This window comes from Ophidiomyces ophidiicola, assembly GCF_022830035.1.
Source record: "Ophidiomyces ophidiicola strain CBS 122913 chromosome Unknown scaffold_5, whole genome shotgun sequence".
NCBI classification, from domain to species: domain Eukaryota; kingdom Fungi; phylum Ascomycota; class Eurotiomycetes; order Onygenales; family Onygenaceae; genus Ophidiomyces; species Ophidiomyces ophidiicola.
In genome coordinates, this window is record NW_026054645.1 from 236,203 (window position 1) to 253,019 (window position 16,817).

The 16,817-nt window shown below is 49.4% G+C and overlaps 7 protein-coding genes across 7 annotated transcripts; 5 read left to right on the forward strand and 2 right to left on the reverse strand.

Annotated features, from left to right (window-relative positions):
• Positions 1–1,431: 1,431 nt before the first annotated feature.
• LOZ57_001933 (uncharacterized protein) lies at positions 1,432–3,288 on the forward strand (the record flags this gene model as incomplete). Its single annotated transcript, XM_049251015.1, has 1 exon — positions 1,432–3,288. One exon carries the CDS (start codon positions 1,432–1,434, stop codon positions 3,286–3,288), a length of 1,857 nt encoding a protein of 618 aa, XP_049109865.1.
• A 498-nt stretch (positions 3,289–3,786) lies between these two features.
• SNX3 (Sorting nexin-3) lies at positions 3,787–4,421 on the reverse strand (the record flags this gene model as incomplete). Its single annotated transcript, XM_049251016.1, has 3 exons — positions 3,787–3,815; positions 3,891–4,212; positions 4,344–4,421. 3 exons carry the CDS (start codon positions 4,419–4,421, stop codon positions 3,787–3,789), a joined length of 429 nt encoding a protein of 142 aa, XP_049109866.1.
• A 662-nt stretch (positions 4,422–5,083) lies between these two features.
• LOZ57_001935 (uncharacterized protein) lies at positions 5,084–7,434 on the forward strand (the record flags this gene model as incomplete). Its single annotated transcript, XM_049251017.1, has 6 exons — positions 5,084–5,321; positions 5,374–5,472; positions 5,534–5,889; positions 5,944–6,324; positions 6,376–7,141; positions 7,199–7,434. The coding sequence occupies 6 exons, from the start codon at positions 5,084–5,086 to the stop codon at positions 7,432–7,434; spliced, it is 2,076 nt and encodes a 691-aa protein (XP_049109867.1).
• Positions 7,435–8,163: 729 nt separating this feature from the next.
• LOZ57_001936 (uncharacterized protein) lies at positions 8,164–10,660 on the forward strand (the record flags this gene model as incomplete). Its single annotated transcript, XM_049251018.1, has 4 exons — positions 8,164–8,168; positions 9,226–9,801; positions 9,866–10,497; positions 10,548–10,660. The coding sequence occupies 4 exons, from the start codon at positions 8,164–8,166 to the stop codon at positions 10,658–10,660; spliced, it is 1,326 nt and encodes a 441-aa protein (XP_049109868.1).
• Positions 10,661–11,617: 957 nt separating this feature from the next.
• LOZ57_001937 (uncharacterized protein) lies at positions 11,618–13,969 on the forward strand (the record flags this gene model as incomplete). Its single annotated transcript, XM_049251019.1, has 10 exons — positions 11,618–12,287; positions 12,343–12,363; positions 12,425–12,528; positions 12,588–12,758; positions 12,812–12,908; positions 12,962–13,030; positions 13,081–13,119; positions 13,192–13,442; positions 13,502–13,730; positions 13,785–13,969. 10 exons carry the CDS (start codon positions 11,618–11,620, stop codon positions 13,967–13,969), a joined length of 1,836 nt encoding a protein of 611 aa, XP_049109869.1.
• Positions 13,970–14,370: 401 nt separating this feature from the next.
• On the forward strand, positions 14,371–15,048 carry LOZ57_001938 (uncharacterized protein; the record flags this gene model as incomplete). Its single annotated transcript, XM_049251020.1, has 1 exon — positions 14,371–15,048. The coding sequence occupies one exon, from the start codon at positions 14,371–14,373 to the stop codon at positions 15,046–15,048; it is 678 nt and encodes a 225-aa protein (XP_049109870.1).
• A 718-nt stretch (positions 15,049–15,766) lies between these two features.
• On the reverse strand, positions 15,767–16,463 carry LOZ57_001939 (uncharacterized protein; the record flags this gene model as incomplete). Its single annotated transcript, XM_049251021.1, has 2 exons — positions 15,767–16,067; positions 16,210–16,463. 2 exons carry the CDS (start codon positions 16,461–16,463, stop codon positions 15,767–15,769), a joined length of 555 nt encoding a protein of 184 aa, XP_049109871.1.
• Between the last annotated feature and the right edge of the window lie 354 nt (positions 16,464–16,817).

Below are 16,817 nucleotides of genomic sequence, written 5' to 3' on the forward strand. Positions count from 1 at the left end.
CACTGGTGTCTCACTAGTATTCGTAACCATTATCGAAAGCTTATGCGCCTGGGGGTTTAGCCTGCATGCCTCCGCACTCTCCTTACGCTGTTGGGATGGATGTGTACCCAACGATCCTTGTGTAGAGTGGCGAAACTCATCGATAGACTATTCTTACCGACAATTACATACATACAAGGATCCGTGCTCCTCTGTCTCGGGAACCTAAGTCTCGGCATCACTCAAGGCTACTCCGTACTGTGGAACCTAACGAGGAGCACGATTAGCAGAAGGTTTGACTTTCGCAAGAATATCCCAAAGGGTGTAATCGGTACTCTTTACTCAGTGCTCCGTAACCAGGACCTCAGGTAACAAGGAGTTTCAGGTCCGACCTTCTTCTCTTTTGAACGCTGTTAGTGCTGTTCGTGAGACGTTTGGGGCCGACCATGAAGGTGTGTATGCATGTATGTACGTGTCCCAAGACGCGCGATCTTCGCCTGAGGGATTCCGGGAAAAGTAACATCAGACAATCTTGAGCAGGCCATTGTAGCCAGTGTACCCCCTCAGCTGTGATTCCAGGGCTGATAGGCGAGCCTAACCCGAAAGTTGCGGTCGTGATTGGATGCTATCGAGCCCGGTCCAGACCCCGGGCGGGCTAGGAGAGACCGTCAACCCAGGGCCCCACCGCTGCCCTGGCAGGGCAACACATTATTCTTGCGGTGTTTGAGCATCGAGGGCTCGAGGAGGTTTGGATGCTTCGCAGGCGAGGAGGCACATCTGCACGCGGCGCAGGGCCCAAAGCGGACGACGCGTAACGATACCGTATGAACGACAGGAATTGCAGCCCTCTGTCGTACAGTACTGTAACGGTATACATAGTTACCCAGATACCGGACAAGAAGCCTGGTATGCAATGCCTCAGATTTCGAGACTGATTGGCGGTGAAAAGGATCCCGTTGCTTTGTGCACGCTGCCAAGCGGAACGACCCAGAGTTTGCACATGGGAGTCGGCCAACCTTCTTTTGAAGCCTGGCCCGCGCGCGCGACTAGTCGGGCGGCCCAAGAGCAGGTGGGGACGCACTCCATGGGGAAGCCCTTTGACGACTGGCCACGATTGTGATAGATGAGATTCCGTCCTTGATGGAATGGGTGTTGGCGGCAGGGAGCGCCCGTCACCGAGTATTTTCCATTCCCTGTCCAGAGCACTGGTGGTCTTGCTGGGCAGCAGAACAGGCTCGCTGGCTGTCTCTGGCGCCCAGAGCCAAGTAGTGCTCGGCTGCGTAGGGATACGGGCCGCGCTATACGGTATCAGGTGGCCAGGCCTAGACAGGCAGATCACGTGATGGGCCGCCAGGCCATGGCGGGCGCCGCCCACACCAACTTGCTCGCTCGCCCACCCGCGATGACTTTGGAGATGTTTCTCACGACCAACAGCGGGGAAAACGAGCCAATATGCCCTGGAATGAAACGCTGGACTCGCTGTCAACCGCAGTGTCTTCGGACGACCTTTGTTTCCAGCCCACCGACGTCTCTCAGCGCCCATACTTTCGCATCCCTCCCCTCCGAAACCCTATCCCCTCCGGATCCCGAAAGATTCCCTCACCCCTTGAGCCTGATACCTCTTCTGTGAGGGAGTCTAGTGCGGCCAAACCATTGAATCTCCCTTCTGGAAACCCCCCCAAGGTCCTCCCCACGCTTGAAGACTTTCTAAAGGCCGCCCGCAAAGATACAGACTTGCCCCATAGCTTTGGCGTTCCCCCCAGCACCGAGAGACTACCAAAGAATTCGCTTCCGGCATTTATCAGCCTGAGAGCTGTTGAAAATTTGTCCCACCCATCTTTCCCTGACGATACCCCTCGAAAACGGCGCCGATTAGATGTTGCTGGGGAGTCTAGTTTGACGGATGTTGTACAACTGCCAATACCAAAAGTGCAAAAAGAGGTTTTGAAACAACGCCCATTCAGTCCGTTGCCTGTATTGAATGAACTAAAAGAGCCACCTCCAAATGCTGCCTTGTTTCCCCCCATTCTTGAATCAGATGGACGACATGAGGAAAAGGACACCTCGCTGTCGGCGGAATTGCTAATCTCGGAACAGGCGGGCGAGCGCCGCACCCAAAGAATAGAGGATATAATTGACTTGAATGAAGAAGCGGGTGTTGCTTCGGAAAACCAGGAGCCCGATCCTCAGAAGCTGCATCGGGCGTCCGCTGATAGAGCTGGACAGGTGGCGGGGCCAACAGACACATCTTCTCGCCAAGGAAAGTCTATAAAACCAAAGAAGAAGCTGCGAAAATGGACAGAGCAGGAAACTCATGACTTGTTGAGTGGCGTTGTGAGATGCGGTGTCGGCCATTGGACGGCTATTCTATCCCAGCCAGATCTTAAGTTCAACAATAGGACCGCGATGAACCTGAAGGACAGATTTCGTGTCTGCTGTCCGTGGGCGTATGAGCCTGGACACGGATCGACGTCGGATGACACTCGAGCGAGGCTTGCTGACAACATTAGTGATGCTCAGTCTGGCCTTGTGGCAAAGATACTACTTCCTGATCCTCGATCAACTAAAAATGCTCCTGAATTCAACAGGGGGCCCACTGGCCCCTCCGGTCTGAGCCAGTCTGTCGCTCAATCGAACGCAACATGCGGAACTAAGGTGTCGAATTCCTACAAGAAAAGTCAAAAACAGAGTCAAAAGCGGTCTTCAGGAATTAGTGGAAGCAAGGAACTCTCTAATAAATCTAAATCCACTTTAATCTCTCTCGGTTTGCATGACCCTGACATGGCCGTTAAGTCTAGCCGACGACATCGGCGACCCTTCACAGCGGCCGAGGATGACTCTCTGCTCAAAGGTTATGCAGTTCATGGCTTCCAGTGGACCTTGATTCGCCAAGATAAGCACCTGAACTTACTTCATAGGAAGGCCACGGACTTAAGGGATCGTTTTCGAACCAAGTTTCCAAATGTCTACCGTGAGGGTGGATTTACCACGACAAAAAGCAAAGATGCTATTCTTAATGGAAGGTCCACGTTCTCACCGGGCGATGGTATCAGATGTCGTTCAGGGGCTGTGAGTGATAGCAAATTCAACGGTGATACACAAAATAAAGACCTGGCCGCTGTTCCAATTGACCCTGCCATGTCCCCCCCTGCTCCCCCATCAAGCCTCCCTGAGCCACCTAACGTTCCAGTGACTCCCCTATTCTCGTTATTGTTGGACGATGGGCCAAATGGTGCCGAAGAGAGTAACAATCCTCTTCGCTGGTCGGAAAATACACTTCCTCCCTTGGTATGGGACGAATTAAGTTAGGGATCACATGAAGCTAGACAATTGACTGTCTATATAATAGTATAATGGTCTTAAGCATTAAAGATACTCTCATTCTTTGAAAATAATCCAAAAGTTCATTTTGATTGCCCGCCACCAAGCAGTGTTGCGCTTATCAGATTTTGTAGAGTACTGAGAAAAGGACTAAACTGAGATAAACGGCCTCAGAATAAATATATACATCGTGTGTCTCATAATGTATGAAGTGGAAGATACCTGGACGCCAGATCGCTCATCTTCGCTCCGGAAAAGAACAGGATAATAGGAATGAACAATAATGAAAGACTATCCTGATTAATTTTGCGCATTTTAATACCAGCGTAGGGGCAAAACAATAAATATTTATATGGTAATGAGGGGTAAACTAGGGTGTGCTTCAACTTAGGAAAAGGATGAATGGCCTAAGGAAAGGGTGATAATTGATTCGAACGTAAGTTAAGGAAACAGTTCATGATTTTACTATTAAGAGTGATCGCATAGTCACCATGCATTGCGGTCCCAGTTTGGATCTGAAAACAAAAGTCAGTAAATTCCCCATCGCCTCACTAATACTCATAGGGACCATTCAGAAATTCCAGGCATACCTTGTACGAAGCTGGCTAGAACCTTACTTCCAGTCTGTAGTAGTGGATGACCAACAACTATTTGTAAAAATCGCTGCAGGCCTTCTCTTCGATGTTCAATAACGTCATCGCTAAAGCGGTTCGTAAAGACCTTCCCAGGCAAAGGTGGTATCGTGACGCGGGCGCTTTCTCTCTCTAGAATATCCCGGAAATACTCAAAGTCGGAATACCGACGGCGTACCACAGAGTGTTTCAGCTTGAATGCCGGTATATTGGTGCGGCAGATTATCTCATAGGAAGTATACATGTTGCGAGATGTGCCATGGGTTTGGGGATTTTTCACCTGTTCGTGGGGTAGATAGATATATTAGCGGGGAGGTAAAAGTAAAGGATAAGGGACGTTCCGGAGTAGCGGATAGTCAGGCAGCGTGAATGAGTAGTATTGGGCAGAGAAAATATAAACAGGGGACATACTTCAATTTCGAGAAAATTTTCCGGAGGTCCGTATATTTCATCAAAGGTTTGCTGTCGTGCCTCTGGTAGAGCCTGCATTTTGGCGGCAAAGACGAGCAGACTGGAACTTCGCGCTTCAGGCGACAGTCTCAACTTGGATAGCACAGTATAGTTAGATAGCAGTGATAATCCCTGCAAGAGCTCACTCCCACATCGCCTCAACCAGCTGGCGGGCACGAGATGCAGTTGACATTCGGATGACGACAAAGTGCCGGGGAAGGGTTCTCCCGCACCGACCCCCACCTTGTGCGCGGCTGAGTCAGAACTCCGCGGGGGACCAATCACAGCGCGCGGCGCCGCGGGCGATGACATCGCCGCAAACGCCGCTTGCGCCGGGCGGTGTTTGCCTGCCAGGCGGCGAGCTTCGAAACTACTGGCCTGCTTGCTTGTTCGCTCGTTCGCTTTCAGGCTCGCTGGCTTCATCTGTTGCATGTCGCGCGGTCAATTCGTGGACCTTGGCGCAGTGATCGACCGCACAACGGCTCCGGCTTCCCCACCAGCAAGCGGACTTCGGATTTAGTTAGCCCTTTCATGGGGTTGAGCAGCCAGTTGGCTAAAGTTCACCGTTGATTCCGGGGTCAACTAACTAACTAACTAGACTCCGTCTTGAGCCTGGGGAATATCTTGCCGCACACGCCACCCATCCCTCTCCATCTTATTTTCATGCAGGCTCCGCCTTCTTTACATTGTCAATATCGGCCATGAGCTCGTCTCCTCATTTTCCAATTTCAGTGGAGCCTCACTTGGATTCAGACGTAGGCAGCCAGTCTGACGCTTCGTATCACCTTGCTCGTGAGCGGTTTAGCGATAGATACAACGAGCGAGAAGGGAGCTCACCGGATGATGACGATTTTGAACCCGAGTCCAACTCCTCGGATGAGTCCGATAACAACAACAATCGGTATCTCGGAGACGACGCTGTCCGCGAGCTCTTTCTAGGTATAGAGCTCACCCGCCTGTACATAAAAGTAATTACTAATCAAAATGATAGAGAACCAGGATGATAGTGATGTGCAAATTGAATTCACTATAGAAGACAGCGACCAGGAAGGCGAAGATGAGCATACTACTTACACTGGCGCCTCTCGCGGTAAGAAATGCTTATAGATGTTCTGTGATTGCTGGACTTGACTTAGTACTCTCCAATATAGTAACCACCGAGCAGCTCTTTCGGCTACTTGGTGCAAGTGGACTACGTCGTATTCTTCAAACCCATGGACTATGGAGAGAACACGCCCCTCATGACGACAATAATGAGGATGCTTTTGTTTTTGGTTCCTATGGCTTTAGACGGCGGCCTAGACGAAAGCCTGCTGAAGATTTATACCCTAAAATTCCTAGTGATGAAGGTGCTGAACTGATGGCATCCGGAGCGTTCGGCAGTAACCATCACTATGTTGATAGAATGAAAAACAGGAGAGCTAGCTTTGCAATGAAAATGTTATCTAGGGAATTAGCTCTTGGACCTCGAGGTGCAGAGTTAAGGGCCAATAGAGCCCTTCCACAGGTAAGATGAAGGCTACGTCTCCTGGACGCGAGCGATTCTGATTGTCAATTTTAGGGCCTTATTCCAAACTCGGTACCGGATAAAATTCTTCATTTTGATTCGAGGTGTTATTCAGGTCAATTTTCTGAAGATGGAAACTTCTTCTTTTGTTGTGCTCAAGATTTCAAGGTGCGGATGTACGATACATCTAACCCGTTTGACTGGAAATACTACAAATCAGTGGAATATCCCTTTGGTAAATGGACTATCACAGACGCTTCGTTGAGTCCCGATAGTAGGTTTTTGGCTTACAGCTCCATAAACAACGCTGTCTGTCTTGCCGGTACAGATCCCACGTCAGACGCAGACCCGCAGATATTAGATTTCGCTAAGACCTCACGACATCGAGATACTAGCCCTGTAGGCTTGGGCTTCTCTGGAAATGCCGTATGGGGTGTAAGTAACCGTTCGATTCTCTGAAGATTTACGTGCTCATAAAAGATTCAGATATGGTCAATCCGGTTTTCAGGGGATGGCCGAGAAATCGTCGCTGGGACTTCAGATCGTTCAGTTGTCGTATATGATATCGAAACCCAGAACCCTGTCCTACGGCTTCAAAATCACCAAGACGATGTCAACGCTGTTTGTTTTGGTGACAATCTGTCGCCCCACATCTTATATTCTGGATCGGATGATACAACACTCCGGGTTTGGGATCGCAGATCAATGGCAAACGGCCGAGAAGCAGGCATCTTTATGGGTCACACTGAAGGACTGACTTATGTGGATAGTAAAGGGGATGGCCGATATGTGCTATCTAACGGAAAGGACCAAATGATGAAGCTATGGGACCTTCGAAAAATGATGAGCACTGCACAGTTTGACACCATACAGCCCAGGAAGTATTCTACAGGGTTCGACTACAGGTTCATGACTTTCACCCCCGAAGATTATCGACCCCACCCGTATGACTGCTCAGTGGTCACCTTTCGGGGACATAGTGTTTTGAAAACACTGATTCGATGTCATTTCTCACCGCCTGGTAGTACCAACTCACGCTACGTTTACACTGGAAGTGAAGATGGAAAAGTCTACATCTACAACCTTGATGCTACAACTGCGGGTACGGTTGAAGTTGCAAAAGCTACTTACCGAACCCGGCCCATAGATACCAGTCTACATGATGCCGCATACTATTTTAGGAGGGGAGATATTGAATGGAAAACTTGCGTTCGAGATGCGAGCTGGCACCCGAATGCCCCAATTCTAGCAGGTATGCACTTTCTCTGAATATTTGCTATTATCATTTCTGACTCTGTCTTTGGCTCAGCCACTTCATGGAACGGGTGGGGTATGTCTACTGGGACGTGTAGTATTCATAGCTGGAATGACGATGCTTCAGAAGATGAGGGCGATCCACCAGTGGGGCAGAGTTATGACTCGAACCTAGAATACGTAGAGGCGTTCAATCGGTATACTCAAGTGGCTCGAGATGGAAGCACTGCTCGCGGACTGAGGAGCCAGCCGGTCCGCCCGCAGGCGGCAGAGTCGGGCATGGTCTGGTGATTCTGAAACTTCAACGATGGAACGAACGCTATTTATGATACTTGCTTTGGAAAAGTTGAATGCAAATATATCCATTCAGCTTTAGACTCAATTTTTTCCCAATTATTCTTTCTTTTTTTTGGAGGGCAGAAGAGCATTTCTAGTGGGAACCTTGGGCATAATTCGAAGAATTTCATATGCAATAGTATAATATACACTTGTTAATAGAAAAGGTCGAAAATATCTCCACCTCAACATGACTAGAAATAACACTCAACTCCTTAAAAAGTATCTTGTGACCAAATGCCCATTGAAGCCCTGACTTTCGGAAACGAGTACATTCAGCGCTCGAGTTTTCGCTTCCGGTAGATAATAAATCGGGAATTCGTGATTTCGCTGTCCAGCTATGGGACCAACAATGATTCATGCATAACAGCTCCGATCATGCGCCGCCCACCAGGATGTTATTAACAGGAATGTGTACTGGGATTTCCATCATCAGCATTCATTTCGCTATGCGACTCCGACAGACGATTTGCCAGTCGAGGTATTCATAGGGAATTCCAGGATGAACAGATTGACTGACTTAATTTGATGAAGTATCCTATAGCTCCCATGATAAGGAAACCGAAGCCTACAGCCTGGCTGATTTTGAGAAATTCGCGCTTATCAGCTGGAGTAACAAAGGAAAACATTAGCAACTATCCTGGATAAACAATACAATAAACCAGAGTGATGGGGAACCAGAAAATGCTGTCTTTAAGAGTAGTAGATCTACACTCACGCTTCGTGCATCTGTTGACGAAAAGCAAGCCGTCCTTAACGAAATCCTTGGGGATATCGGCGAGCTCATGGAAGGCCTCAGACATTGTGATTGATATTTCTCGTCTATTCCAGATTGCAAACTAACAGCAATTTCGTGGATCACCAAAAATTGAGCAGATAATTCATCTGTTGCAAGGCAAATAGCACTCTCTTGTACAGGTGTCCTTGTTCGGGGGTTAGCAGTGCCGGAAACAATGTTGATCCGGCTAAACATCCACGTGATTGCCACGCTAATCCTGGTCTGTCGCCTCCCGTCCAAAACCGCCAACGACCGTCTTGTCATCCTTCAACTCCTTTTCGCCCATCAACATCTTCGCCGGCAGCTAGCTCTCATATCTCTCATCCATAAGTCCTTCGACTGTCTGACTTCAGAGCTAAAGCTGTTGATTGTGAGCTACTTCCTGGATTAGGATTGAGTGCAAGGCTGAGCTATTCACACATGCCACCATCATCTGCGGAATAAACTGACCGTACAGCTTGGTTTCACTACATCCGCTCAAAAACCCGTTGTTTTCCCTTTTCATTTTACTTGTTGATTCACAGATAGCTGTGTCACCTTTGTGTCTGCAAAACTCAACTCTCCTTTCCCACGTATTTTACTGACTGTCGGGAACTTGAGACATCATATTTGTTGGCGCATTTGTCAAGGTATACAAAACTGATTATCTGTGAGGATTTGCCCTGTACTTGCCATCGAAGGCAGTCAGGCGGGTTGTCTCAACTTTGAGAACTGGGCGCGATCAATTGCCGCTGTTGCGAAAACTCAATACTCTTGTTTCACATACCTTGAAGCACCCTCAGATCAGTCGATTATCCGGATTTGTACGTATTTATCTTGTCCTCTCTTCTACCTCTGTTCTTCTTTTATCCTCTTTGGAAAAAAAGTTGCAAATATCAGTGGTGGACGGACGCCTTTACTCGAGATGCCGATTTTTTCCGTTCTTCTTGACTTCTTTTCCATTGCTAATTTGAACTCCCGACTGGCAGACATGTAATCTCCTTAATACTGAGTGAGATCCAAAAGCTTGTGCATAACGATTTTCAAGGAACAATCAATTACCTCTTCTCACTTCAAAAGACTCGCTACATTAATTTCGACATGGCAACCGAGGATGATAATTTTGATATTGATATTTATGGCGATGGAGGATACATTGGTAACGAGACCGAAGGGGATTTCAAGGCAGAAGAACCAGAGCTTATATTGGACGCCTCTGACACGACCCTTCAAAATGGGGTAGACGATGGAACCTCAGGTGGTAATGGTAACAATGCAATCGAGAACGGCAGCCACAAGATCTTCAAAACTGACGACTCAGCGCAAGCCACCAAAGCACCCGATAATTTACAATTACCGCAACCCCCACAGCAGGGTGTTAAGAGGAAAGAGAGCCCAACGGATCGACCAATGGATCCTGATGCAACCAGTGCATTGTATATTTCTGACCTTTATTGGTGGACAACAGACGATGAGATCCGTGGCTGGATTAACGAAGCAGGATGCGAAGATGAGCTTAAAGATGTCACTTTTAGCGAACATAAAGTGAATGGTAAAAGCAAAGGGTAAGGCTCATGGTTTGCCTTCTATATCATGACATCAAGTGACATTGACTTTTCTATTTTGTAGACAAGCGTTCGTCGAATTCACTTCACCACAGGCCGCGACTGCCACGAAGCATAAAATCGAGTCTCAGAACACGGGAGTTCAAAATGCAAGGAAATATTCTGTTAATTACACTCAGCCGCATAATAACCCATTCCGTACACTCCCAAAAGATAATCCCATGCGTGGAAAAGACGACCGATCAAGATCCACGTCTACAGGATTCAATTCTCCTGTTCAGGGAATGAATTTCGGGATGGGTAATACCGGCGGATACCGAGGGGGTCGCGGGGGCGGGTTTAATCGTGGAGGTATGGGGATGGGCGGATTTAATACCAACCGTAATTTCTCGGGGCCAATGGGTAGTGGTGGGTTCCAAGGTGCAATGGGCACCGGATTCCAGGGACCCGCCACTGGGGGTATCCAACCGTATGTCGGGTTTAATCGTGGAGGCATGATGGGAACTGGCATGAGAGGCGCTCCGAACATGCGCGGCCGGGGAGGTATGGCAGCACCCATGGGCGGGGGCATGATGCCCGTCGGGGGGATGGGCGCTGTGGGAGGAATGGGTGCAATGGGTATGGGTGGTATGGGCATGGGTGGAATGGCCCAGATGGGCGGAATGATGGGCGGAATGCAAAATATGGGCATGCAAGGTATTTACTTCTCTCTCGACGTCTGCTTTTAGTTGCTCACTCTCTTCTAGGGCAAGGCTTCCAGAATCAGAATCCGCACTTCAACCCGGCCTTCTTCGGTCAGCATGGAGCCAGTGATGGCACATGGAACCCACATGGGGCAAAGCGGACGCGTCAGGAATAATTATGGACTTGACCGTGGCGGCAACCTGTTGCTGTCGCAGATCCGTTATCAGGCAGCACTCAAAGTGCCGCACATCTTTTCAGCTGAAAACGGCGTCAGGATCTTTGCATTCTCTTCATCACCGACTCATGCACCATTGGCTTCAATTCTCGGCTGTATTAGGAAAAACATGAATATTTGGCGTACCTGGTCTCACTTACTTTGTTACTGAATGGCGCACTCTTAAATACCGGTCAATATCGACTTTTTGATCTCCTTAGACACAAGCCTCGCTATTTATTGCCGGACTTCCCAATTTTCACTTGCTCTATTTGCCAGTGTATAACGTATTCGACGTGTATCTATGTTCATACTCTTGCATCTTGTGTCCGTCGAGTAATCTATCTCTGCTTAGCTAAAATAGGGTCATTTTCTACTGACAAATCAAGAATTCATCATGGGTGTTTTGTCTGATGTACTTCGTACCTAAGCCCCTGTTCCGCACAAGCCAACCGGAATGCTGATAATTACCTGGCGTTTATTGGAGCCGCGAGTGTTATGTAATCAGCCTCGGATTAGCTGTGCCGCTTCGCCTTTCCGAACCACATCTCCAGACTTCCCCCGCAATCCGCGTGGGTTATGCTTCCTGACGTGGAGCCGCTGTGGTAGACCGCGCTCTGGTCTCGGCTGCTGGCTTGGGCTGGACCATTTTGCGTTCCCTTCTAGGAATGCGGTTCCCCTATCAGATGTCTCACCCGGCCCTTATATAACTAGTGATAACTCCACTGACACACGAGATCCATGTCCTACCGCCTGACAGGCGCGTTTTCTCGCCATAGCGTCGGCCGAGACGGATATCTAAGTGTTGCCGAGAATGACAAGATTTGTTAAGATGGGCTTGTCGGCAGCGGGTCAATAACACTCCTGCGCAGTGTTTTTCTATTCTGCGCTTCCATCTATCTACATATACCCAGCGAGATGGACAAGATAGCCAGAGTTGTCGACAATCTACCTGGCGCTGTTCCAATCTCAAAGCTTCCATCACATGTTAATTCAGATTCTGTGGCATCAGAGTCCATTGCGCACCTGCAGGCTCTCACAGCGGCTGATTTTACGGACGATGCCCTTTGGAAAGACACGTTTGTCTTCACAGGTACTGTGAGAACTTTCCATTCACCATTAGACATCGAATCAGCTTGGAATTCCGTTGGCAAGATTCACAAACCGAGCAACTATGCTTTAATTCCAGGGTCTGCTCGGGTTGTTAAATTGAGCACCTTATCGTCCTGGGTTGAAGCAAGGTTCACTTTCGAAACCAATGGGGTACCTAGACAGACAGGTTCGGGATTTATATCCTTAATCCCCAATGACAAAGGGGGGTGGAAAATATGGCTCTTGAGAACGATTTTGGAGGGACTCGATGGACATCCCAACGTCGATGTACTGGACCCTGTGGATCCATCAGTAGCCAACGGGCATCAGAACGGAGTTGACGTCCCAAAGCAATATGAGTGTGTTATTGTAGGTGCCGGGCAGGCCGGCCTTGCGGTTGCTGGCCGCCTCAAGGCCTTGGGTGTTCGGTACCTTCTGATCGATAAGAATCCTGCTGTTGGCGACAATTGGCTATTAAGATATGAGTCTGCGAAGTGTTAGTACTTTTTCGATTTTAATTTTTCATTGAATACTAATCATAAACTGTGTAGTACACACTGTGAGAAACTATGGTATATTTCCCCTAACCGTACTGAAACATTGACTACTGCAGCTAATGCGGCTGTAATAAAGCACATCTTCCATTTGAGCGCACGTTTACTCCTGATTGGAGGGAGTTTTTGACCAAGTGTGACGTAGCAAAAGGCTTCGCAACGTGGTTCAACAAGTATGGAATTGTGAGCTTCATACTTTCCACCCGTCCAATTGTAGGTTCGCTAATTCAATATCTTAACAGAATGCCTGGTTTTCTACGAGCTTCGAGTCCGGAAGCTGGGATGATTGCAAGAAAGAATGGCATTTGCGTATCCTTCGTGAAGAGAAGGAAGTTTTGCTCACCACAAAACACCTTGTCCTTGCTGTTGGAGGAGGTGGCCAGATACCTCGGATGCCAAATTTTCCTGGGAGGGTGCGTGGACTTTTGCCTTTTTTTTTAGTCGCGGTCCTAATCAATAAGAGCAGGAGAAATTCAAAGGCGCAGTTCTTCATTCCGTCGATTACGCGGATTCTTCTGAGTGGGCTGGAAAACGAGGCGTCGTAATTGGCGCCGCAAACACAGGTTTGTGCTCCGTTAGAAGACTGTATACTCAGCCTTGACTGATATATTTTTAGCCCACGATGTCGCTGAAGATATGGAAGCAGCTGGAATGGACACTACAATGGTTCAGCGTCAAGCTACATGTATGAATATTGCCACTATCACAATCTGCACGCTCTAATAAGTTTATTAGATGTCGTTCCTACAGACTACTATCTGAAAGTAACTGGAGGTATGTCCAGCCATTTAGAGCAACAACATTGTCGACAAGCAAGTGCTCTAACTCATTGATTCCTGTTACCAGCTGTCTTTAATGACCACATACCCATTGAGATAGCTGATCGAATACAATTCAGCAATCCCATTGCCATTGGTCGTCAAATTGTCGCCTTTCACCTGCATAAAATGATCCGTGCCGACCCAGAGCGTTTTGATTCTCTTGAACGAGCAGGTTTCTTGCTTGATCGTTTCGGTGATATTACGTATCATGTATGTGAGAGGAATGGGGGACATTACATGGATGTTGGTGGCTCAGGAAAGATATCTAAAGGACTGGTATGGAATCATAATGCTGCGCTGCACACTGAGGATAGTTGCTAATCCTCCTTTTCCAGATTAAAATGAAATCGGATTCTCTTATCACTGCCTATACAGAAGACGGACTTGCTTTTTCTGATGGATCCGAACTCAAGGCTGATGTGATTGTTTTTACGACTGGCTTCGTTGGAACGATTCGCGACGACGTCGCGAAATACCTTGGGAAAGAAATCGCGAGCCAAGTTGATGAGTATTGGGGATTAGATCCAGAAGGAGAAATCCGCGGGGCATACAAACCCACAGGCCGTGAGTCTCCAGGATTTCTGTTTAACCAGACACCTCCCTAATGCAAGTTCTTAGACCCCGGCCTATGGTATTCTGGAGGCACACTGGGACATTCACGGTTCTTCTCTCGGTTTCTAGGCTTACAGATCAAAGCCTCCCTTGATGGTACTCCGCTGCCGATATTTAAACAGATTCCTGGGAAGCCAAACCCCCAAGCACGACCGTTGGGTGAGATAACCAGCCTTTTGGCCGGTGAGTAACTTTGGAACGGTTGGCTTGGTGATGATGTTCTCATAATGAATATGTGCATATACCTTCAGAGATAGATATTCATCCCGTGTACGGAGTAGATTAGGTGTACTTTAATCTCTGCATCCGCTTGGCTGTCTTGTCGTCTCTGAGATCTCTGTAGTTCCCCCTAATCAGCAATGAGCTCAGGCGGGCCGGACGGGGTTAGCCGGGGGAGTAAGCGAGGTCACGTGTAGGGCATCGCGCGGTCGAAAGGGGCTAATTCGAGGCGCAGAAGGGCCCTGCTTGCCACCTTTCCAGCTCCCTGAAATTCTAGTTCTCCCTCGCCTTCCAAGCCGTTCACCGCTTGCCATTGCGAACCAAGCCGTCCAAGGAGATTAAATAGTAACCCTACTGACGGTGCCAGCCCGCAATGCCGTCCTACCTCCAGAACGCCGCCCTGAACACCAACCCGCTCCGCGCCAAGCTCTTCCGCTCCAAGTACCAACGGGCAAAGCTCCTACATGGCAAACGCCTGCATGATAAATTGCGCCGTGTAAATCTGCTCCGCCCGAAACGCATCCCCACCTCTGCGCCCGACACATACCCAGCCCCGCCGCACAACCCCTACGCCATCGGCACCGTCTTTCCCAACATGCAAGAGGCCCGTGAGGGACTCCTGCACTACACCATTTCCCAGAACCTCTCGTACACCGTCTCCCGAGCCGACTCGACACGGTATATCATAAAATGCCGCTGTGCTACCTGTCCGTTCAGATTACGCGTCACGCTGAGAAAGTCGGATAAGCAGGCGGTTGTGACCGTGTCCCGGCCGCATGAGTGCTCGGCGGAGGTGCACAGGGGCTGGCGGTGGGCGTCGTCGGTGAAGTATCTGGCGGCGAAACATAAGGAGTTTTTCAAGGATAATGGGGGAAAGCTGCGGGTGGCAGAGCTGCGAGAGCTGGAGCTAAAGGCCGGCAATGATGTCAGCGAAAAGCAGGCGTGGAGGGCGCGCAAAGCAATTGCAAATGGATCGAGGTCTCAATCGACAATTGCCAGCGGGTGCTCTTCGAGTCCGACGGGTGATAAAACTTTAATGGAAGAAAAGTAGCTTTGGACATGGGGTGGGTGTTTTGATAGTTTCGATAATCGCAGGCGAATGGCGTTCAACGGGAAAGGGCACACAGAGGAGTGAATTTTGATATTTTAAATCGATGGGAGTTTGATGCATTGCATAACCTATCATGAAAGCGGAAATGCTATATATCCAAAAATGTTTGTTACTTACTCTAAGCATGGGTCAATCAAGGTCTTGCCTTCAAAGCGTAACATGACATTCGAGAAAACCCCATGTGGTTTAGAATGTCCTACATTTATAGACCCCTCTTCTTGCTAGGACATGAAGTAGAGTTTCTAGAAGCTCCCCTGGAAACAAAAAAAAAAAGAAAAGGGGAATAGAAGAACGCGAATTTATTACAACACTCAGATCATTTCCAGACATTATTAGAAGGGGTAGCTCGATGTATACGCGCATGTGGCATATAAAGCTCGACACTTGTGTATTTTCTTTCTGTCTGCCCATCGTTCACGGAACAACAGCTGCTCAACATTAAAAACCCAACGACAACATTGATATTGGTACAAAAAACATCCAAAAAAGGGTATATAAGCTCGACTCCAGCAGGCCAAACTATGGGGAATTCTTCAGGCCAGCAGCAAGCCAGCAGCACTGCGTCGAGCTGGCTCCCGCCTGTTGATGATAGTTTGGCCTGGCTGTGGCCCGTGCTGAAGCTTCGTAGGGCAGATTACGTAAGCCCACGGGCTCGGGATCAGCCTTGCTCGGGTCGGTCCGGCGCCCTTCGCTGGGCCTCTCCCAGTCCCACCCATGCAGCCACATCGCAGGATGCCGGAGCGGTCGCGAGCGCTGCCGCACCGGGCCCTGACGTAGTGTGCGGCGGAGAAAGTATTTGTAGCGCGTCGCTGCGCCCGGCGGCAGTCCCTTTGGGACTGTCATTCTTGCTCGCGACGCTCTGGCGAGAGGCGACGCTGCCACCCGGAGGCTGGGGCTTTGGCTGCTTGTCCGCAGTGTCGCCTTGGACGGAGCGTTTGTTTCGAGAGGACCGACGTTTTCTGGGAGAAATTGAGATCCGTCAGTGACATTGTTCCACTCGCGTGTCGGGCCGTTGGTTGCACACAGACGACACGTACAGATGTATGTACCAAAAGCCAATTCTAGGAGCAATATCGAGAAAGGAACATAGTGAGGACTTACCGGCGACGCTTCTTGTCCTTGCGACGCTTCGTGATGGTGAGCGACGCCATCTCTGGAACCACTTCGGCCAGGCAGTCCTGGTCAGGCTCGTCGGTAGCGTCTGGTTCGGCGGCGGAAAACTGAGCGCCCATGCAGGCCAGGCCGTGGCTGCGCTCTTCCAGGGTGTTGAAATAGAACTGGTATTGGAACTGGTCGGTGTCTGAGTAGCCGAAGTGCTCAGGGATGATGGGAGACTCGGACAGATGTCTTGTCATCGTGAGCATGCGGTCGGGCTTCGGGGACGCGAGAACAAGATGGAGACAAGAGGGAAAAGAGGCCGGATGTGAGAGGGGTTTTGAAGACGCAATGCCGTCGCAGCCATGGAAGCAGCAAAAGAACGCCCTCGCCTGAGGCTACTCGCGTCGTCGTCGTCGCCGTCGCCGTCGCCGCCGCAAAGAAGAAACTTGGCCTCTCGAATACAGAACGGGGCACAGAACGCTTCGCTCGTATCACCGGCCGCGACATTATCTAGCAGCGGCCTGCCGTCTTTTGGCCTGTTCCGGAGAGCATCCAGGCAAACCGACAGCCCAGTTAGGCGGGACGCTGCTTTGTACGCTCGACGCGTCCTT